General features: G+C 43.1%; 1 protein-coding gene across 1 annotated transcript in view; it reads left to right on the plus strand.

The window, feature by feature from the left end:
- The window catches only part of MUS81 (MUS81 structure-specific endonuclease subunit), a 499,563-nt gene that overhangs the window by 329,994 nt on the left and 144,901 nt on the right, over nucleotides 1–24,668 (plus strand). The window contains exons 6-7 of the mRNA XM_040410299.1: nucleotides 4,064–4,144; nucleotides 14,595–14,683. Of these exons, the coding sequence (XP_040266233.1) occupies nucleotides 4,064–4,144; nucleotides 14,595–14,683 (170 nt within the window). The remainder of the gene's footprint in view (nucleotides 1–4,063; nucleotides 4,145–14,594; nucleotides 14,684–24,668) is intronic.

A 24,668-nucleotide genomic window follows, 5' to 3' on the forward strand; every position in this document is an offset into this window, starting at 1 on the left:
CTTCAGTGAAGCCGGCGTGCTGGGGTTGCTAGGCAACCAGAGAAGCCGGCAGGAGCTGTATAGGAGCCCTGACCCGCCCGCGATCGCTGTGATTGGTCCATTACTACAGAGGGACCAATCGCAGCGCATCGGGGCAGGTAAGGGGGGGTTAGGGAGGGACTATGTGCTTCTCCTTCTCTGATCGCCCCAATTCCTGTCAGGGAAGCGATCAGAGAAGGAGAAAGTGTGAAAATATTCCCGACCTATGACGAGTATACTCGTCATGGCGCACTGCTACTTAGCGCGCCATGATGAGTATACACGTCATGGCATAAACTGTCACCATGTCTGCAGACATGGTGACAGCGCTGCGATCCCGGCTGTCACACACAGCCGGGCACCTTGGGTCAATGCCGAGGGGGGTCCTGTGACCCCCCCATGTCGGCAATCGCTGCAAACCGCAGGTCAATTCAGACCTGCGGTTTGTAGCGCTTTCTGCAGTTTCTGATCCCCGCGGTCCCTGACCCTGTTCTTACCCTTCCCCTCAGCCCTGTGCTTACCCTTCCCCGTCTGCGAAGTTCTGAGCAGTACTGAGCAGACGGGGAAGGTTCCCATGGCAACAGGACGCCTCTCAGGCATCCTGCTGTCCATGGTGCTGAACAGATCTGTGCTGAAAGGCATAGATCTGTTCAGACAAGTGTAAAATACAGTACAGTGCAATATATATTGTTCTGTACTGTATTATACAGACATCAGACCCACTGGATCTTCAAGAACCAAGTGGGTCTGGGTCAAAAAAAAAGAAAAAAAAAAGTGAAAAAAGTAAAGTTTCAAAAAAACACATTTATCACTGAATAAAAAAATAAAAAATAAAATACACTACACATATTAGGTATCGCCGCGTCCGTAAACGGTCATGTTACTTTCCCCGCACGGTGAACGCCATAAAAATAAAAAAATAAAAACTATGAGGAAATTGAAATTTTGCCCACCTTACTTCCCAAAAAAGGTAATAAAAGTGATCAAAAAAGTCGCATGTACGCCAAAAAAGTACCAATCAATCCGTCACCTCATCCCGCAAAAAATGAGCCCTTACATGAGACAATGGCCCAAAAAATATAAAAACTATGGGTCTCAGACTATGGAGATACTAAAACATGATTTTTTTTTGTTTCAAAAATATTATTGTGTAAAACCCTGATAAATTATAAAAAGGTAGACATATTAGGTATTGCCATGTCCGTAAGAACCTGATCTATAAAAATACCACATGACCTAACCCCTCAGGTGAACATTGTAAAAAAAAATTAAATAAAAACGGTGTCAAAAAAGCTATTTTTTTGTTACCTTACATCACAAAAAGTGTAATAGCAAGCGATCAAAAAGTCATATGCACCCCAAAATAGTACCAATCTAACCGTCATCTCATCCCGCAAAAATGATACCCAACCTGAGACGATCGCCAAAAAACTGAAAAAACTATGGCTCTCAGACTATACATGTTTTTTTTTTGTGTCAAAAATGATATTATTGTGTAAAACCTAAATAAATAAAAAAGTATACATATTAGGTATCGTCACGTCCGTAAGAACCTGCTCTATAAAAATAGCATATGATCTAACCTGTCAGATGAACGTTGTAAATAATAAAAAATAAAAACAGTGCCAAAACAGCTATTTTTTGGCAAATTTTCCATTTTAATTCATTTTTTCCCATAACAAAGCAAGGGTTAACAGCCAAACAAAACTCAATATTTATTGCCCTGATTCTTTAGTTTATAGAAATGCCCCATATGTGGTCGTAAACTGCTGTATGGCCACACGGCAGGGCGCAGAAGGAAAGGAGCGCCGTATGGTTTTTGGAAGGCAGTTTTTGCTGGACTGGTTTTTTGACACCATGTCCCATTTGAAGCCCCCCCAATGCACCCCTAGAGTATAAACTCCAAAAAATGACCCCATTTTGGAAACTACACCCCTCAAGGTATTCAAAACTGATTTTACAAACTTTGTTAACCCTTTAAGTGTTCCACAAGAGTTAATGGCAAATGGAGATGAAATTTCAGAATTTCTATTTTTTGTTACTTTGCCTCACAAAAAAGTGTAATATAGAGCAACCAAAAATCATATGTACCCTAAAATAGTACCAACAAAACTGCCACCTTATCCCGTAGTTTCCAAAATGGGGCCACTTTTTTGGAGTTTCTAACCTAGGGGTGCATCAGGGGGCTTTAAATGGGACATGGTGTCTAAAAACAATCCAGCAAAATCTGCCTTCCAGAAACCATATGGTGTTCCTTTCCTTCTGCGCCCTGCCGTGTGGCCATACAACAGTTTACGACCACATATGGGGTGTTTCTGTAAACTACAGAATCAGGGCCATAAATAAAGAGTTTTGTTTGGCTGTTAACCCTTGCTTTGTTACTGGAAAAAAAATATTAAAATGGAAAATATGCCGAAAAAGTGAAATTTTGAAATTTAATCTCTATTTTCCATTTATTCTTGTGGAACACCTAAAGGGTTAACAACGTTTGTAAAATCAGTTTTGAATACCTTGAGGGGTGTAGTTTCTTAGATGGCGTCACTTTTATGGAGTTTCTACTCTAGAGGTGCATCAGGGGGGCTTCAAATGGGTCATGGTGTCAAAAAAAACAGTCCAGCAAAACCTGCCTTCCAAAAACCGTATGGCATTCCTTTCCTTCTGCGCCCTGCCGTGTGCCCGTACAGTGGTTTACGACCACATATGGGGTGCTTCTGTAAACTACAGAATCAGGGCCATAAATAATGAGTTTTGTTTGGCTGTTAACCCTTGCTTTGTAACTGGAAAAAAAATATTAAAATGGAAAATCTGCCAAAAATGTGAAATTTTGAAATTGTGTCTCTATTTTCCATTAAATCTTGTGCAACACCTAAAGGGTTAACAAAGTTTGTAAAATCAGTTTTGAATACCTTGAGGGGTGTAGTTTCTTAGATGGGGTCACTTTTATGGAGTTTCTACTCTAGGGGTGCATCAGGGGGGCTTCAAATGGGACATGGTGTAAAAAAAACAGTCCAGCAAAATTAGCCCTCCAGAAACCAAACGGCGCACCTTTCACTCTACGCCCCGCTGTGTGGCCATACAGTAGTTTACTGCCACATATGGGGTGTTTCTGTGAACATCAGAGTCAGGGCAATAAAGATACAGTCTTGTTGGCTGTTAACCCTTGCTTTGTTAGTGGAAAAAATGGGTTAAAATGAAAAATTAGACAAAAAAATGAAATTCTCAAATTTCCTCCCCATTTGCCAATAACTCTTGTGCAACACCTAAAGGGTTAACAATGTATGCAAAATCAGTTTTGAATACCTTGAGGGGTGTAGTTTCTTAGATGGGGTCATTTTTGGGTGGTTTCTATTATGTAAGCCTCGCAAAGTGACTTCCGACCTGAACTGGTCCCTAAAAATTGAGTTTGTAAATTTCGGAAAAATTTCAAGATTTGCTTCTAAACTTCTAAGCCTTATAACATCCCCAAAAAATAAAATATCATTCCCAAAATAATTCAAGCATGAAGTAGGCATATGGGGAATGTAAAGTCATCACAATTTTTTGGGGTATTACTATGTATTACAGAAGTAGAGAAACAAACTTTGAAATTTGCAAATTTTTCCCAATTTTTGGTAAATTAGGTATTTTTTTGTGCAAAAAAAATAATTTTTTTGACTTCATTTTACCAGTGTCATGAAGTACAATATGTGACAAAAAAACAATCTCCGAATGGCCTGGATAAGTCAAAGCGTTTTAAAGTTATTAGCACTTAAAGTGACACTGGTCAGATTTCCAAAAATTGGCCTGGTCCTTAAGGTGAAAATGAGCCCGGTCCTGAAGGGTTTAAGCATTATGTAGCGCTATGTAAGGAAACGTTGCAGAGGCAAAAACAAATTTTTTTTTGTTGCTTTCTGCTCGTGGTCGGTTAATTTAATATTCATAGCAAATTAATCCTGCAGTTCTCATGTTTAGAACTATGCTAAATATGTGTACGTTGGTTAAGCTGTGAAATTTCTACCAAGACTAAGAACAAAGACTCCTTACTTCTCTTTTTTTTTCTAAACAGAATTCGAATTCCAAAGGCTACATGAACAAAAAAGAACTGCAGAGAGAAGCTCAGCCTCTATGCGACAAGTCATTCACACTGGTAAAACCTCGAGGAATGCACTTATCTTTTCCTTCATGTAAAAAAAATAATAATATTTATATTACAGTGTGTATATATGTGTGTGTGTGTGTGTATATATGTATATATATATATATATTTATATTATAAAGCGGAGTGTTTGTGTGTATGTCCGCACTGTCGCATATACAATCGCGAAATTTGGCACACAGGTACATCAGGTGTCCGGAAAGGTTTTAGACCGGGTCTCAGCTCTCTAACGTACCATTCCTGAGATTTTCCCAAAAAAATGCATTAGCCAATAGAAGCCTGGTCACATGACCCTTATCAGCCAATAGAAGCTCGCATGCCCTTAGTCTCCACATGCACACAGTTTTACACCAGGTTTTCATAACAACCCAGCCATTTTTCTTCATTGGTGTAGGAAGTTTGCTGTAGAGGCCACTGTTAAGGGGATGGGGTGTTGTGGAAATCACTGTTAAGGAGATGGGGTACTGTAGGTCACTAATAAAGGGGCGGCCGCTGTTGAGGTCACTGTTAAGGGGGCGGGCTGCTGTGGAGGTCACTGTTAAGGGGGTGGGATGCTGTGGAGGTCAGTGTTAAGTTGGCAGGGAACGGTGGAGGTCACAGATAAGGGAAAGGTCCGCTATGGAGGTCAGTGTTAAGGGGCGGGGTGCTGTAGAGGTCACTGTTGAGGGGTGGGGTGCTGTAGAGGTCACTGTTAAGGGGTGGGGTGCTGTAGAGGTAACTGTTAAGGGGCGGGGTGTTGTGGAGGTCGCATTTTAAGGGAACGGAGTTCTGTGGAGGTCACTGTTAAAGGGGTTTTCCGAATTCAGTGCTTAACCCGGACATTCCCATATTTTCACTCAGGCAGCCCCCCGGATGTTAGCATCAGAGCATCTCATGCTTCCGCCCGGCAGTGTGTTCGGTGACATCACCGGCTCTGATGGGTGTGCTTTAGCGCTTCCCTAGCCGTTTTACTGGCTATGACAGCGATAAAGCCCGCCCATCAGTGCCGGTGATGTCACTGGGCTTGCTGACAGCCCCATGGAGAGCTCGGTTCGTCACCGGAGGGCAAAGGAGAGCATCGGAGCATGAACTGCTCCGATGCTCAATTCAGGGGTGCTGCCTAGCTGAAAATGGAGATATAGAACCCAAGAAAAGCCTCAGTATACAAAGCTATAAGTCTGGGCAAAGAATTGGAAGCCAATATAAACCTACAGTGTTGTTAATCAACAAGAAACAACTAAAAATGCCCAAAGTAATCAAAAATATAATTCATTTTATTGAAATAAATATATAACATAAATATATAACATATCATGATGTGCCTAAAAGTAATAATGACAGGGGGAAAAACCAGCAGAAAGGCACATGCCACAATCCACTGGCCTATACCACTGTCACCCACCAAAAGATGTAAAACATGTCAGGTATACAGATCATATATATGAAAATAATCCAGTCGCTGGAAAAGCAATAATAATGATACTGCTATGGCTCCGTATAGGACATTAAATCACCTAAATGCAAAACCATCAGAGGGGACTCAGCTCTAGAGTGAAATCTCAGTAAAGATAATAGAGATGATGGAAACAATAGCCAAAGACAGGGGTATAGAGAAGAGGCTGAATCTAGCAGAAAAAAAGAATCAAAATCACTAAAAATCCATATAAAACCATACCTAAAGAAAGGATTTGAAACTCAAGGCCTCATTTAATCCATGAGGAGTCACAGTATCGAGCAAAACCATCCATTTTGTTTCTTTTTGGAGTAGACAACGCTTTATGTCCCCTCCCCTGATCCCTAATCTAACACGATCAATCCCTCTAAAAGAGATTCCTTTTAGGATTGCAATTGTGGGCCTCCCTAAAGTGCTTCGCCACTGGTTTCAATTTTTTAAGTTTGTCCTGTTCAGTGATCTCACCTGCTGCCTCAATTCAGGGGTGCTGTGTAGGTGAAAATGGAGCTCTGAACCCGGACAACCCCTTAAAGTGGGCAGATTATTGTGAAAATCACTGTTAACGAGACAGGGTACTGTGGAGGTCACTAATAAAGGGGCGGCCACTGTGGAGGTCACTGTTAAAGGGCAGGAAGCTGTAGATGTTACTGTTAAGGGGGCAGGCCTCTGTGGAGGTCACTGTTAAAGGGGCGGGGTACTGTAGATATCACTGTTATAGAGGTTGCTGTCTATCTTTTAACGACATGCACAAACATTAAATGAAATGCATTAAATATACCTGTGCGAAGCCGGGTCCTTCTGCTAATATACATATATATACAGTACAGACCAAAAGTTTGGACACACATTCTCATTCAAAGAGTTTTCTTTATTTTCATGACTATGAAAATTGTAGATTCACACTGAAGGCATCAAAACTATGAATTAACACATGTGGAATTATATACATAGTAAACAAGTGTGAAACAACTGAAAATATGTCATATTCTAGGTTCTTCAAAGTAGCCACCTTTTGCTTTGATTACTGCTTTGCACACTCTTGGCATTCTCTTGATGAGCTTCAAGAGGTAGTCCCCTGAAATGGTTTTCACTTCACAGGTGTGCCCTGTCAGGTTTAATAAGTGGGATTTCTTGCCTTATAAATGGGGTTGGGACCATCAGTGGCGTTGAGGAGAAGTCAGGTGGATACACAGCTGATAGTCCTACTGAATAGACTGTTAGAATTTGTATTATGGCAAGAAAAAAGCAGCTAAGTAAAGAAAAACGAGTGGCCATCATTACTTTAGGAAATGAAGGTCAGTCAGTCAGCCGAAAAATTGGGAAAACTTTGAAAGTAAGGGCTATTTGACCATGAAGAAGAGTGATGGGGTGCTGCGCCAGATGACCTGGCCTCCACAGTCACCGGACCTGAACCCAATCGAGATGGTTTGGGGTGAGCTGGACCGCAGAGTGAAGGCAAAAGGGCCAACAAGTGCTAAGCATCTCTGGGAACTCCTTCAAGACTGTTGGAAGACCATTTCAGGGGACTACCTCTTGAAGCTCATCAAGAGAATGCCAAGAGTGTGCAAAGCAGTAATCAAAGCAAAAGGTGGCTACTTTGAAGAACCTAGAATATTACATATTTTCAGTTGTTTCACACTTGTTTGTTCTGTATATAATTCCACACGTGTTAATTCATAGTTTTGATGCCTTCATAGTCATGAAAATAAAGAAAACTCTTTGAATGAGAAGGTGTGTCCAAACTTTTGGTCTGTACTGTATATATAAGGAGTGCTGCCCTGGTTTGGAAATTATATATATATATATATATATATATATATATATATATATATATATATACAGTACAGACCTTTAACACTTTCACTTCTATGGGAGTTAGAATAGCAGCCGAGCATGTTTGCATGCTGGGAGTTGTAGTTTCATAGCAGCTGGAGTGCCGAAGGTTGCTGATCCCTGCTCTAGAGTTTGTATACAATGTTGCCCATTACTTTGCCCTCTAACATTAATGCGACTGTTTTTGGTCTGCATATGGTAAGTCACTTGAGGTGGAGCATGCGTATTGACAGGAGGAGAAGGCCGAAGCCTTGGTGTCACTCCATGCAATCTACATCTATAGTTGATGGTGATTATTTTCAGTTATTAATGACCATGATTTCCTCCCTGGACACAAAAGTTTATGAATTACTGATATTATTTGGATGGTCAAGCAGTTTTTAATCTTTATAATATATATCTAGGCACTTTTGCACTTTATTTCATATATGAAAACTGCTGCACTTGTATGAAATATATGAAGTAGTAATCATATTGACACTTTTACTATATACAAATTATGGATCGGTTTACTATGATATTGGTCATTAACCAATTAATAATGTGATATATAAGTATGCACTTGCACTTTGTAATTCACTTGGCTTGAGGGGACTGAAACGTCGCTGTGACATGTGTAAATAAATACACTTGTTTTTTCACCATTTACAAAGCAGTGCAGTGGATTTTTTCCCTTATATATATTTTTATATATACAGTGCCTTGCAAAAGTATTCACCCCCCTTGACTTTTTTCGTATTTTGGTGCCTCACAACCTGGAATTAACATGGATTGTTTGAGGATTTGCATCATTTAATTTACAGAACATGCCCACAACATTGAAGATGGTTTTTTTTTTTATTGTGAAGCAAACAACAAATAGGACAAAATAACAGAAAAAGTCAATGTGCATAATTATTCGCCCCCCTAAAGTCAAAACTTTGTAGAGCCATCTTTTGCGGCAATCACAGCTCCCAGTCGCTTTGTATAAGTCTCTATGAGCTTGCCACATCTTACCACTGGGATTTTTGCCCATTCCTCCTTGCAAAACTGCTTCAGCTCCTTCAAGTTAGATGGTTTGCACTTGTGAACAGTGATGGTCAGTTCGCCGTGTTTGCCCGCGAACACATGCGAGCTGCCATCTTAACTGACAAGTCCGGCGATGCACTGGTAAGTCCTTACCTGTGCGTGTGCGCGAGCCGGTCTGAAATGAAATGCGGTCTCCGGGAGCAGGCAGTTCCGAGAACAGCCTCCGGGGGCCTTCATCGGGCTGTTCTCGGAACTGCCTGCACCCAGAGACCGCATTTCATTTCAGACCGGCTCGCGCACAGGTAAGGACTTACCTGTGCATCGCCAGACTTGTCAGTTAAGATGGCAGCTCGCATGTGTTCGCAGGCAAACACGGCGAACTGGCCATCACTGCTTGTGAACAGCAGTCTTTAAAGGGCTTCTGTCACTCCACTAAACTCTGTCACTCCACTTAAAATCCTTATGCTGCGATTTCTCAATATATAGGGCTATTACTCAGTTTGGTTCAGTAGTTATATAAAAAAACTGACTTTTATAATATGCAAATTACCTCTCTAGCAGCAGGTAGGGCGGCTACCTGCTGCTAGCAGCTGCATCCTCCATTCATAATGACGCCCCCTCCTCATGTTGATTGACAGGACCAGCCAATGTGCTCGTCCTCTGACTGGCCCTGTCTGCGTTTTAAATCTCGCGCCGTTCTTCAGTTGGCGCAGGCACACTGAGTGGAGAACGCTCGCTCGGCCGCTCCATCCTCAGTGCGCCTACGCCGATGACATCACATGAACACCCGGCGCAGGCGCCCTGAGGATGGAGCGGCCGAGCGAGCGTCCTCCACTCAGTGCGCCTGCGTTAACTGAAGACCGGTGCGAGATTTAAAACGCAGACAGGGCCAGTCAGAGGACGAGCGCATTGGCTGGTCCTGTCAATCAATATGAGGAGGGGGCGTCATTATGAATGTAGGATGCGGCTGCTAGCAGCAGGTAGCCGCCCTACCTGCTGCTAGAGAGGTAATTTGCATATTATAAAAGTCAGTTTTTTGATATAACTACTGAACCAAACTGAGTAATAGCCCTCTATATATTTAGAAATCGCAGCATAAGAATTTTAAGGAGACCAAAAAAAAAATATGAGTTTAGTGGAGTGACAGAAGCCCTTTAAGTCTGACCACAGATTTTCGATTGGATTGAGATCTGGGCTTTGACTAGGCCATTCCAACACATTTACATGTTTCCCCATAAACCACTCAAGTGTTACTTTAGCAGTGTGTTTGGGGGCAGTGTCCTGCTGGAAGGTGAACCTCCGTCCTAGCCTCAAATCACGCACATAGTACAGGTTTTGCTCAAGAATAGCCCTGTATTTAGCACCATCCATCTTTCCCTCAACTCTGACCAGTTTCCCAGTCCTGGCTGCTGAAAAACATCCCCCCAGCACGATGCTGCCACCACCATGTTTTACTGTGGGGATGGTGTTCTTTGGGGGATGTGATATGTTGGGTTTGCACCAGGCATAGCTTTTTCTTTGATGGCCGAAAAGTTACATTTTAGTCCCATCAGACCAGAGCACCTTCCTCCATATATTTTGGGAGTCTCCAACATGCCTTTTCGCAAACTCGCAACATGCCTTATTGTTTTTAGCTGAAAGTAATGGCTTTCTTCTGGCCACTCTGCCATAAAGCCCAACTCTATGGAGCGTACAGCTTATTGTCGTCCTATGTACAGAGACTCCAGTCTCTGCTGTGGAACTCTGTAGCTCCTCCAGGGTTACCTTAGGTCTCTGTGCTGCCTCTCTGATTAATGCCTTCCTTGCCCGGTCTGTGAGTTTTGGTGGGCAGCCGTCTCTTGGCAGGTTTGCTGTTGTGCCATGTTTTTTCCACTTGGTTATGATAGATTTGATGGTGCTCCTGGGGATCATCAAAGATTTGGCTATTTTTTTATAACCTAACCCTGACTTGCACTTCTCAACAACATTGTCCCTTACTTGTTTGGAGAGTTCCTTTGTCTTCATGGCAGTGTTTGGTTAATAGTAGAAAATTACGGCACACAGCTTCTTAGACTTGCAATTATTCAAGGTTGTATTGTATAGTATCACTTATATATACAATACAATAAAACCTTGAATAATTGCAAGTCTAAGAAGCTGTGTGCCGCAATTTTCTACAATTGAGTTACGACTACAAAGTCCTTGCGGGCACCAGCCAATACGGAGTGCGGTACTTCACTTAGTGAATACTGGCAGTGTTTGGTTAGTGATGCCTCTTGCTTAGGTGTTGCAGCCTCTGGGGCTTTTCAAAAGAGGTGTGTATATGTAATGACAGATCATGTAAAACTTAGATTGCACACAGGTGGACATCATTTCACTAATTTATATGACTTCTGAAGGTAATTGGTTGTACCAGAGCTTTTTATAGGCTTCCTAACAAAGGGGGTGAATACATACGCACATGCTATTTTTCCGTTTTCTATTTCTAAACAATAGTTTTATTTATATATTTTTCTCATTTCACTTCACCAACTATTGTGTTCTGATCCATCACAAAAAATTCAGATTAACAAAACATTGAACTTAAAGAGGACCTTTCACCTATTCTTACCCTATGAACTAAGTATACAGCCATGTGGAGCGGCGCCCGGGGATCTCACTGCACTTACTATTATCCCCAGGCGCCGCTCCGTTCTGCCGCTATGCCCTCCGGTATCTCCGTTCCCTAAGTTATAGTAGGCGGAGATACCAGTCCCTAAGTTATGGTAGGCGGAGTCTGCCCTAGCGCTGGCCAATCGCAGCGCAGAGCTCACAGCCTGTGAGGTTATTTTCTCCCAGGCTGTGAGCTCTGCAATGCGATTGGCCAGCGCTAGGGCAGACTCCGCCTACCATAACTTAGGGAACGGAGATACCGGAGGGCATAGCAGGAGAACGGAGCGGCGCCTGGGGATAATAGTAAGTGCAGTGAGATCCCCGGGCGCCGCTCCACATGGCTGTATAGTTAGTTCATAGAGTAAGAATAAGTGAAAGGTCCTCTTTAAGGCTGTAATGTAACAAAATACGAAAAAAGTCAAGGGGGTGAATACTTTTGCAAGGCACTGTGTGTGTGTATACACTCACCTAAAGAATTATTAGGAACACCTGTTCTATTTCTCATTAATGCAATTATCTAGTCAACCAATCACATGGCAGTTTTGTTTCAATGCATTTAGGGGTGTGGTCCTGGTCAAGACAATCTCCTGAACTCCAAACTGAATGTCAGAATGGGAAAGAAAGGTGGTTTAAGCAATTTTGAGCGTGGCATGGTTGTTCGTGCCAGACGGGGCTGGTCTGAGTATTTCACAATCTGCTCAGTTACTGGGATTTTCACGCACAACCATTTCTAGGGTTTACAAAGAATGGTGTGAAAAGGGAAAAACATCCAGTATGCAGCAGTCCTGTGGGCAAAAATGCCTTGTGGATGCTAGAGGTCAGAGGAGAATGGGCCAACTGATTCAAGCTGATAGAAGAGCAATGTTGACTGAAATACCACTCGTTACAACCGAGGTATGCAGCAAAGCATTTGTGAAGCCACAACACGCACATCCTTGAGGCGGATGGGCTACAACAGCAGAAGACCCCACCGGGTACCACTCATCTCCACTACAAATAGGAAAAAGAGGCTACAATTTGCACGAGCTCACCAAAATTGGACTGTTGAAGACTGGAAAAATGTTGCCTGGTCTGATGAGTCTCGATTTCTGTTGAGACATTCAAATGGTAGAGTCCGAATTTGGCGTAAACAGAATGAGAACATGTATCCATCACTGTGCAGGCTGGTGGTGGTGGTATAATGGTGTGGGGTATGTTTTCTGGGCACACTTTAGGCCCCTTAGTGCCAATTTGGCATCGTTTAAATGCCACGGGCTACCTGAGCATTGTTTCTGACCATGTCCATCCCTTCATGACCACCATGTACCCATCGTCTGATGGCTACTTCCAGCAGGATAATGCACCATGTCACAAAGCTCGAATCATTTCAAATTGGTTTCTTGAACATGACAATGAGTTCACTGTACTAAAATGGCCCCCACAGTCACCAGATCTCAACCCAATAGAGCATCTTTGGGATGTGGTGGAACGGGAGCTTCGTGCCCTGGATGTGCATCCCTCAAATCTCCAACTGCAAGATGCTATCCTATCAATATGGGCCAACATTTCTAAAGAATGCTATCAGCACCTTGTTGAATCAATGCCACGTAGAATTAAGGCAGTTCTGAAGGCAAAAGGGGGTCCAACACCGTATTAGTATGGTGTTCCTAATAATTCTTTAGGTGAGTGTGTATGTATGTATATATATATATATATATATACATATACACACTCACCTAAAGAATTATTAGGATCACCATACGAATACGGTGTTGGACCCCCTTTTGCCTTCAGAACTGCCTTAATTCTACGTGGCATTGATTCAACAAGGTGCTGATAGCATTCTTTAGAAATGTTGGCCCATATTGATAGGATAGCATCTTGCAGTTGATGGAGATTTGAGGGATGCACATCCAGGGCACGAAGCTCCTGTTCCACCACATCCCAAAGATGCTCTATTGGGTTGAGATCTGGTGACTGTGGGGGCCATTTTAGTACAGTGAACTCATTGTCATGTTCAAGAAACCGATTTGAGATGATTCGAGCTTTGTGACATGGTGCATTATCCTGCTGGAAGTAGCCATCAGAGGATGGATACATGTTCTCATTCTGTTTACGCCAAATTCGGACTCTACCATTTGAATGTCTCAACAGAAATCGAGACTCATCAGACCAGGCAACATTTTTCCAGTCTTCAACAGTCCAATTTTGGTGAGCTCGTGCAAATTGTAGCCTCTTTTTCCTATTTGTAGTGGAGATGAGTGGTACCCGGTGGGGTCTTCTGCTGTTGTAGCCCATCCGCCTCAAGGTTGTGCGTGTTGTGGCTTCACAAATGCTTTGCTGCATACCTCGGTTGTAACGAGTGGTTATTTCAGTCAACGTTGCTCTTCTATCAGCTTGAATCAGTCGGCCCATTCTCCTCTGACCTCTAGCATCCACAAGGCATTTTTGCCCACAGGACTGCCGCATACTGGATGTTTTCCCCTTTCACACTATTCTTTGTAAACCCTAGAAATGGTTGTGCGTGAAAATCCCAGTAACTGAGCAGATTGTGAAATACTCAGACCGGCCCGTCTGGCACCAACAACCATGCCACGCTCAAAATTGCTTAAATCACCTTTCTTTCCCATTCTTTCCCAGACATGTGATTGGTTGACTAGATAATTGCATTAATGAGAAATAGAACAGGTGTTCCTAATAATTCTTTAGGTGAGAGTGTATATATATATATATATATATATATATATATATATATATAGATAGATAGATAGATAGATAGATAGATAGATAGAGAGAGAGAGAGAGAGAGAGATAGTGGTTGGGTTTTTTATTTACATATTCTTCAGCTCTTTACAGAAATTATCATCTCTCTTGGTCCCCAGTGGAGCTCACAATCTAAGTTCCCTATAAGTATGTTTTTTGAGTGTGGGAGGAAACCGGAGTACCCGGAGGAAACCCACTCAAACACGGGGAGAGCATACAAAGTACATGCACTTTTCATGTTGTCCTTGGTTATATTCCTACCTAGTGCTAACCACTGAGCCTCAGTTCGCAGTTCTCAGGACAGCGGTGCAGTTGAATGTCGAGAGGACCTAGCAACCAGCAATGAAATATTGTTGGATGCTGGGGCAGTCCCACGTACCTCCACCCTGTAGTGCATACTCCTGTAGTGCGTACCCCTAGCTCTAAATCATGCATTATCATATAAGATAAGACTTTAGTGTAATTGTACGGGAACCTGTCACCGAAATTTTGTGTATAGAGCTGAGGACATGGGTTGCTAGATGGCCGCTGGCACATCCGCAATACCCAGTCCCCATAGCTCTGTGTGCTTTTATTGTGTAAAAAAAAACGACTTGATGCATATGCAAATTAACCTGAGATGAGTCCTGTACGTGAGATGAGTCAGTTTTCAACTATGGTTTTCAACTGGAGTTTCTATATTCTAGATTGCTTACATTCTTGTAATTATTAGTGTTTAGACAGGTATGTAATCATCTGTTCCTTCAAATTAAGAGACATGTAAATGGTGCTTGTTTCTTCTCTCTTTTCCTACAGACTGATCCCAGTAATAAATACACAGCCTGGTCTTCTGTTAGCACATTAATTCAGAAGGAATTGGTCATCAAAACACACAGCCCAGCCAGGTAACACAGTGAGCCTTTCAGAATATTCTTATTGAATGTCAGAACAATATAAGGGCCCAAGCACATGACCGTGTCCGTTTTGCACAAAAAAACGATCCCGGACGTGTTCTTGAAACCCTTATTATTATTATTATTATTATTATTTTTTTTTTTTTTTTTACACTCCTGTAGAAATGCCTCAGTTTTGTAGAGAAATCCCTATTCTTCTCTACAAAACGGACAAGAATAGGAGATTATATCTTTTTTGCTGGGGCACAAAAGGGACATACGCCGTTTTGTGTGGTCGATTTATTTTTATTTATTTTTTTGTGCTTGATGCAGTTTTTATTTTCCTGGTGCTATTTGCTACGTTTGTTAGGCAAAATAAAACCAACTCCAGATTTTGTATAGAGATCTATGGGAAATATTAAACACAGGCACTGTTTAGTAATGGCATTTTTCACCCTTGAGATTTTTTTTTATATCAGTGGCTTTTTTCTTAACTTATCTTACACCGTCAAAAAAATGCATGTGCAATGTGTGTTGCCATTTTTTGCATGCATTCTATTAAGAATATGTTTTTATTTTTTTATGATGCTAGAATGCTTACATTTTTAAAGAATTTCCAAAACCGACTTTTTAAAGGACCAATTGTTTTTATACAGTGAGTTTGAAGGGCTTACATATAAAAGGGCTTAATATAAACCACCCATAAATGACCCCAATTTAGAAACAAAACCCCTGAAATTATTCAAAACTGATTTTAGAAACTTTTTTTTACCCTTTAGATGTTCCAGAATTAAAGGAAAATGGAGGTGAAATTCAAAAATTGTTTATTTTTTTGAGAATTGCCATTTTAATTGGCTTTTCCTATAAGACAGCAAGGGTTAACATTAAAACAAATCTCAAAATGTATTACCCTGATTCTTCAGTTTACAGAAACACCCCATATGTGGTTGTATGGGCACATGGCAGGACTTAGAAGGGAAGGAGCACCATATCATTTTTGGAAGGCGGATTTTGCTGGTTTTCAGGCACCATGTCACATACGGTATAAAGGCTATGTACAACTTTGGGGCATTTTTTTTTGTTATTGCATTGCACTTATTTTGAGCTAAAAATTTTTTTTTAAATTGGTCATTTGGAGCGCTGACAGGGTCCTTATCTCTGCTCTCTGACATCAGAAACACTCAGTATAGCTCAGTTCTTATCTTACTTATAAGAATGTGGCTTAATAGGTGTTTATGACCTTTTGGTAGTTTAGAGAAGGTTAATTAGATGACAAAGTGAAAGTACCAGTCAGTCACACAGTTTGAAAAACAGTTAACCCTTTGTGACAGAATGGCTCATTGTCTTAAGTATCCTAGCTTATTTTTAATAAAAGCCAATTGAAAATATGATTTTAGCCAAAAATGAGTAAAGTGCAATCATAAACAAAAATTGTCCCCAAAGGTGTGTATAGACTTTAAAGAGACCCCTACAATGGAAAGCCCCAAAAAGTAACCCCATTTTAGAAACTACACCCTTTATGGAATTTTTCAAGGGGTATAGTGAACACTTTGACCCAGCAAACGTTTCATGGAATTTAGAAACACTTGTCCATGAAAATGTAAAATTAAATTTTTCTAATAAAATGTTGCTTTAGCCTAAACTTTTCATTTTTACGAAGGGGTAGCAGGAGAAAATGCACCCCACAGTTTCTAATCAGGGATCAGAATTGAAAATGCCATTTGGCTTTTGGAGGGCAGATTTCACCAGGTTCCACGTCAAATTGAAAGAGACCCTAATGTACCCCTACAGTGAAAACGCCTCAATAAAAGTGACCCCATTTTAGAAACTACATCCCTCAAGGGATTTTTGAGGAGTATAGTGTGCAGTTTGACCCAACAGGTGTTTCATAGAATTTGGAAACACTTGACTTTTCCAATACAATGCTGCTTTAGCTCAATATTTTTCTTTTTCACATGAGGTAAATGGAGAAAAAGCACACCACAGTTTCTTACCTATTTTCTTACCACAGCAACACCTCTTATGTGAAAGTAAACTGCAGGGCTGAGAATGCAAGGCGGTACCATTTGGCTTTTGGAGGACAGATTTCGCTGGCATGGTGAAAATGAATTTTTCCACATATATGCTATTTCTGTGTCCAACTGTGCCACTGTGGAAAGTGAGCTCTCTAATTATACTGTGTTTCCTGATTGTAGAAACACCCTACATGTGGCTCTGAATGTAAAAGCGTGCTATGCTCTCATGTGAAATAGAACCACACTCAAGGAATTTATCGAGGGATGTAGTGAGCATTTTGAATTTTGCAGAAATGAATGTGTAGTTGATCATGAAAATTGAATATGTAAACTGTGTGGAGTATATCAGAGTCTAATAAGGTGGTAAAGTTACAGGGTTCAGAAAGGGTAAAATTAATAACCCATCAATATTTGGTACACTTTGAAGCAATCCTTTATGCAGAGACCAGGTTTTTGAGGGCAGGTTTCACAGTAGTAATTGGTGTGGGTATAGCCAGAGGTGCTCTTGCACAGCTTGTACATTTTAATGCCATATTTTGCTGGGCAGGTATTGGCAGATTTCATCCTTCCCCTTAAAATGTTTAAGGGAATTGTCTACACTGATGTTTTTTGGGGGTGTATACTGCAGCAAACTTGGTGCTGAGTAGTCGAGGACTGGCCTAATTTTAAATAGACGGTCAAATCTCTGGTCTTTTTGGGGGAGACAATTCTGTATTATCATTGTAATGCAAAAATTTCAGAATTGCTTAGAATTTTTGCTTCAAATCTTGGGTGGGTCATGACCATACAGTAAATTGGAGTGTAGTACAAAACACATGCACTCCAATATTATCTAATTTCAGTTTTTTTTTTACAAGGCCTATATGCAGCACAAGCCCCCATAATGTTATCATCTGTGCTGCATTTACTGGGGTCCACTCCAGGGGTTGAACGAATGATGATGTTGGATTTATCAATTGGATATAAATTAGTTTGGACCACCATTAAATTTACAAAATCCTCAGAGAAAAAGTTTCTGTGAAGCCTTCAGTATCAAACTATATTGTTGCCCACCAACTCAGGAATTTGAGGCTGATAATCCTCAGGCAGTGAGGTCCATATGGAATCACTCTGGAGCTCTGCCTCAACTGTTGTCCTGGGGCACCTTCTTCAGGGTCTCTGATCACTGGATGATGATGAAGAGCAAGGCGATATTCTCTTCTCTCTTTCTGGTCGTATAAGAGGCAATGTTGTGTATGCCTCCGTAGCTGAATACACAGTTTGGGATCACTGGGCCATTTTTTTTTTTTTTTTTTTTTATAGAGGTGTGTTAAGTGTGTATTAAAAGGTGTTGTCCTGCTATATATATATATATATATATATATATATATATATATATATATATTGATGACCTGTTGTCAGGATAGGACATCAATATCAGATTGGCAGGGGTTCGACACCTCTGCCGATCTGATTCTGATGACCTATCCTGAACTATCCTCCTGACAGAGGCGTGTACGTAATGCTTTTACACATGATGGAGCTGTAATAAATTCTATATAAAATTTAGGAGAAAAAAATAAATTTAGACCAAAAAAGGAAAAAGTTTATATAGCACCCGATGACACGGGTTCGGCTAATTGCGAGTCAGGGAGAGCTGCGCTTAGGAAGGGACAGATAGTGTAGGCAGTCTGTGATCGCAATTTATTCATTTCAAAACGTTTCAAAGACCCAAAAGTCCTTTTAAGGACCATTGTCTGTGGTGGCAGCAATTTAATTGTGAATATATATATATATATATATATATATATATATATACAGTGGGGGAAATAATTATTTGACCCCTCACTGATTTTGTAAGTTTGTCCAATGACAAAGAAATGAAAAGTCTCAGAACAGTATCATTTCAATGGTAGGTTTATTGTAACAGTGGCAGATAGCACATCAAAAGGAAAATCGAAAAAATAACTTTAAATAAAAGATAGCAACTGATTTGCATTTCATTGAGTGAAATAAGTATTTGAACCCCTACCAACCATTAAGAGTTCTGGCTCCCACAGAGTGGTTAGACACTTCTACTCAATTAGTCACCCTCATTAAGGACACCTGTCTTAACTAGTCACCTGTATAAAAGACACCTGTCCACAGAATCAATCAATCAAGCAGACTCCAAACTCTCCAACATGGGAAAGACCAAAGAGCTGTCCAAGGATGTCAGAGACAAAATTGTAGACCTGCACAAGGCTGGAATGGGCTACAAAACCATTAGCAAGAAGCTGGGAGAGAAGGTGACAACTGTTGGTGCGATTGTTCGAAAATGGAAGGAGCACAAAATGACCATCAATCGACCTCGCTCTGGGGCTCCATGCAAGATCTCACCTCGTGGGGTGTCAATGGTTCTGAGAAAGGTGAAAAAGCATCCTAGAACTACACGGGAGGAGTTAGTTAATGACCTCAAATTAGCAGGGACCACAGTCACCAAGAAAACCATTGGAAACACATTACACCGCAATGGATTAAAATCCTGCAGGGCTCGCAAGGTCCCCCTGCTCAGGAAGGCACATGTGCAGGCCCGTCTGAAGTTTGCCAATGAACACCTGAATGATTCAGAGAGTGACTGGGAGAAGGTGCTGTGGTCTGATGAGACCAAAATAGAGCTCTTTGGCATTAACTCAACTCGCTGTGTTTGGAGGAAGAAAAATGCTGCCTATGACCCCCAAAACACCGTCCCCACCGTCAAGCATGGGGGTGGAAACATTTTGCTTTGGGGGTGTTTTTCTGCTAAGGGCACAGGACAACTTATTCGCATAAACGGGAAAATGGACGGAGCCATGTATCGTGAAATCCTGAGCGACAACCTCCTTCCCTCTGCCAGGAAACTGAAAATGGGTCGTGGATGGGTGTTCCAGCACGACAATGACCCAAAACATACAGCAAAGGCAACAAAGGAGTGGCTCAAGAAGAAGCACATTAAGGTCATGGAGTGGCCTAGTCAGTCTCCGGACCTTAATCCAATCGAAAACCTATGGAGGGAGCTCAAGCTCAGAGTTGCACAGAGACAGCCTCGAAACCTTAGGGATTTAGAGATGATCTGCAAAGAGGAGTGGACCAACATTCCTCCTAAAATGTGCGCAAACTTGGTCATCAATTACAAGAAACGTTTGACCTCTGTGCTTGCAAACAAGGGTTTTTCCACCAAGTATTAAGTCTTTTTTTGTTAGAGGGTTCAAATACTTATTTCACTCAATAAAATGCAAATCAGTTGCTATCTTTTATTTAAAGTTATTTTTTCGATTTTCCTTTTGATGTGCTATCTGCCACTGTTACAATAAACCTACCATTGAAATGATACTGTTCTGAGACTTTTCATTTCTTTGTCATTGGACAAACTTACAAAATCAGTGAGGTGTCAAATAATTATTTCCCCCACTGTATATATATATATATATAGAAAAAAAAAAAAAAAAAAACACTGGCAGCACCACCCTAGGAAGTATGGAAAAACAGGACGGGTGCAATGTCCAAGTACGGTAAAAGGTGCTTACCCACTTATAGAGAACAAAAATCGGACTGCACTCCAAGCAACTCTTCAGAAAATGTGTTTATTCACCCATTTGGTGGCAAAAGCCGAAACGTCGCTTTTGCCACCAAATGGGTGAATAAACACATTTTCTGAAGAGTTGCTTGGAGTGCAGTCCGATTTTTGTTCTCTATATATATATATATATATATATATATGCGTCTCGTGACCTCTTGTATCAGCGTATGGTTTGGTGCACAACCCTTGCGACCTACCCCTGGTCGAAATAGAAAGACAAAATTGTATGGAAATAAAGTGGTAGGGGGCACTCAACTAGCCGTTGCCAGACGGACACAAATTGGATAAAGAAAATAAACTCTATAGCAACAAAAATGGTGGGTCCACCTTAAAAAACAGAAAATAAAACAGAAAGTAACATCAGATAAAATACACATAAAAGTACACATAAAAATGTTGCCAGTGAGATCAGCCGCGAATGTTCGCTATATAACCCTGTATTATATTGAACAGAGGGTACGGCAGTAAGATGTCCAAATATAGGTACCTGGGGGTCCTATTTTAATAGTAGATGAGAGTCAGTGGTCCCAGGTATAGGAGGCACAGCTCATCCGCTGCAGATGGTAGCGATGTGAATTTTAGATGTAGAATAGGTGTATAATACGATGTCACGGCCTTTGCTGTGTGCACCGTGACACTTGTACCATGCTTGCGATTGCCGTTGGCAACGTGTTGCTGTTATGGCATGTGGTGGCAGTGTCTGGGCTTTGGCTGTGTGCACCGTGACATGGTTGCCACGCATGCTCTTGCCGGTGGCAACGTGTTGCGTGTTGGCAGTTTGCATGTGCACTTCCCCTTTAAGGTTTGCCCTCCTGCTATTTAGTGAGCAAGGGGTTAATCTTCTTGCTAGTGGGGATTAAGGTGTTTCCTGGGTGTGGCCGCAGGCTTGATACAGCTGCAAGAAAAAGTATGTGAACCCTTTGGATTGATATGGATTTCTGCACAAATTGGTCATAAAATGTGATCTGATCTTTATCTAAGTCACAACAGTAGACAATCACAGTGTAACAGTCCTACAGGCTCACCTGAGTCAGAGGACCGCTGGCTGGAGGTAGGAGTGGAGCCCAGTGGCAAGGACCGCAGGCAGGTAGTAGGTGCAGGAAGTCTGGCAGAGGCGTAGTCGGTAGGCAGGCGGTGGGTCAGGGCAGGCGGCAGTAAGCGTGGTCAGACAATCCGGATGGCAATGGTGGTAGCAGTTCAGTAGGTAGGGACAAGCAGAAGAGTAGTCGGTAGGCAATTCCTGGTCAGCAGTGGACTTTCAGTAGCAGCAGGAGCGGCAGATGAGGAGAAGCTTGATCAAGGCTCAGGAGCTCAATAATCAGCAAGCTAGAGTGCAAGGGGCTGGACTTATATAGGGAAGTACCAGGTGTGGGGAATCAAGGGTGATGAGCAAGGCTTGTCAAGACTGAGGTTACATAATAGGTTTCAGGGAGTAATGTCCAGAGAGGACGGTAGCCTAGTAAGCAGGGCTACCGCCTGGGATGTGGCTGGTCACGGGTTCGAATCCCAACAGTACTCCCCCCCCCTTCCAAGGTGACCTCCGGGCACCGCAGGGGCAGGCTTACTGGGGTGCCGTTGGTGGAACTCTTTTACCAGTCTGGGGGCGTGGACATTTTCTTCTGGCTCCCAGGAGTTATCCTCGGGAGGGTAACCCTCCCACCCAATTAGGTATTGTAGTCTTCCCCGGTGGATCCTGGAGTCGAGGATCTTTGCGACAACATATTCTTCTTCACCCTGTACCCTCACGGGTGGTGGAGGGGGCGAGTGGCGGCCTGTGAAGGTGTTCTCCACGTATGGCTTGAGGAGTGAGCAATGGAAGACAGGGTGCACCCTAATGGAGTCCGGAAGGTCGAGCCGGAACGTGACCTCGTTGATTTGTGCGGTGATCCGAAACGGACCCATGTATCTTTGGGCCAACTTTTTGGAGGGGACCTTCAATCTGAGGTTCCTGGTGGACAGCCACACCTTGTCTCCCACATGGAAGCCCGGGGTGGGTTTGCGACGTCTGTCTGCTCCTTGTTTAAAACGCCTCTGGGCGAGCTGGAGGTTGTCTATAATGTTCTTTTGTGCCTCCTGTAGGGTTGTTAGGCATTCGGCCACTGCTGGGAGGGTGGAGGCGACGGGCAGGTGGGGAATGAACACCGGGTGCGAGCCTGTGTTAGCAAAGAAGGGGCTGTGCTTGGTTGAGCTATGCTCAGCATTGTTGTAGGCGAACTCGGCCAGAGGGGAGATGGTCAAGCCAATCATCCTGCAGGTGGGAGCTGAAACAGCGTAGGTACTGCTCTAGGGTCTGATTAGTTCTCTCAGTCTGCCCGTTTGACTGAGGGTGGAAAGCGGAGGATAGGTTCACTTTAACCCCGAGCGCCAGGCAGAAGTTCTTCCAGAATTTTGAGGCAAATTGTACGCCTCGGTCGGAGACCACGTCGTCCGGGATCCCATGCAGCCTGAAGACCTCTCTGAGAATTAGATCGGCTGTCTGTTTGGCGGTGGGTATGCCTTTGTAGGGGATGAAATGGGCCATCTTGGTGAGACGGTCGACCACGACCAGGATAGTGTTCATCCCTTTTGAAGGAGGAAGGTCTACCACAAAGTCCATGGAGATCGAGCCCCAGGGGCGGGAGGGAATAGGGAGGGGTTGTAACAGACCCACGGGGGAGGAACGAGGAGTCTTATTGCGGGCACAGACCGCGCACGAGGAGATGTACCTCTTGATGTCCTCCTTGTATGTTGGCCACCAGAAGGAGCGGGAGAGAAGCTCCTGGGTCTTTCTTGTGCCAAAATGGCCGGCCAGCTTGGAGTCATGGTTGAGTTTGAGCACTTCGAGCCGTGCGATTTCTGGTACATATAGTTGTAGGTCCTGATGAAACCAATAACCGTTCTTAAACGTAAGGCTGACATTCCCTGTGGGGTGGGCGAGGAAGGGGTCATTTTCGTATCCTTCTTTGATTGTGCCCAGGAGTTCTTTAGAGTAGGTGGCCCCTACGACCCTTCTCTCAGGTAAGATGTTATTTTGGCCCTTGTTACTCTGTGAGGGCTCGGAAAACATTCTGGAGAGGGCGTCAGCCTTGCCGTTTTTTGATCCAGGGCGATAGGTGATGAGATAGTTGAAGCGGGAAAAGAATAGGCTCCATCTGGCCTGTCTGGCTGAGAGTCTCTTAGCGCTGCGGATGAACTCGAGGTTCTTGTGGTCAGTTAGTACGATTATGGGGTTGGTGGCTCCCTCCAGCAGGTGTCTCCACTCAGAGAAGGCATCCTTGATCGCCAGTAGTTCTTTGTTCCCGATGTCATAGTTCTTCTCGGAGGGGGACATCTGGCGGGAGAAATATGCGCATGGGTGTAATAGCATCCTCTCCCCTGTCCGTTGTGACAAAACTGCCCCCACCGCAGAGTCTGATGCATCCACTTCGACTGTAAATGGGAGCTCGGGGTTCGGGTGGATTAGGATTGGGGCAGAAGTGAAGAGGAGTTTCAACTTGGTGAAGGCCTCCTGGGCCTCGGGTGTCCAGGAGAAGGGGACTGCCTTCTTGGTGAGTTGGGTGATTGGTGCTATGACCTTGGAGAAGTTCCGGATAAACTTCCGATAGAAGTTGGCGAAGCCAATGAATCTTTGTATCTCCTTCTCGTTTTTCGGAACGGGCCAGTTCATCACAGCTTGGACCTTCCCCGGGTCCATACTTAGGCCCTCTGGGGAGATGATGTATCCGAGGAACTGAGTGGTGGTTCGCTCAAACTCGCATTTCTCTAGCTTGATATAGAGAGAGTTCTGTCTGAGTCTCTGCAGTACCCTGCGGACGTGTTCGCGGTGCTGCTCGAGGTCTTCAGAGAAGATCAAGATGTCGTCCAGGTAAACGACTACAAACAGATCCAGCATGTCCCTGAGGACGTCGTTAATGAAGTGCTGGAAGGTGGCGGGAGCATTGCAGAGTCCGAAAGGCATGACCAGGTACTCGAAATGACCATAACGTGTCCGGAAGGCGGTCTTCCATTTGTCCCCAGGGCGGATTCGGACGAGGTTGTAGGCCCCTCGAAGGTCGAGTTTGGTGAAGATCTTCGCTTCCCGGAGTCTCTCAAGGAGTTCGGAAATCAGTGGTAGCGGGTACCGTTTTTTTACGGTTATGTCATTAAGCTTTCTGTAGTCTATGCAGGGACGCAGGGAGGAGTTTTTTTTCTCTACGAAGAAAAAGGGGGCTCCCGCGGGGGAGGTGGAGGGCCGGATGAACCCCTTCCTCAGGTCCTCGTCCAGGTACTCTTTCAGAGCCTTGAGTTCAGGCTCTGAGAGGGAGTAGATACTGCCAAAGGGTATTTCGGCCCCGGGCAACAGTTCTATAGGGCAGTCGTAGGGTCGGTGTGGTGGCAGCTTGTCTGCGTTTTTCTTGTCGCAGACATCCTGGAACTCGCGGTATTG

The sequence above is a fragment of the Bufo bufo genome, chromosome 10, assembly GCF_905171765.1.
Source record: "Bufo bufo chromosome 10, aBufBuf1.1, whole genome shotgun sequence".
Classification (NCBI taxonomy): Eukaryota; Metazoa; Chordata; class Amphibia; order Anura; family Bufonidae; genus Bufo; species Bufo bufo.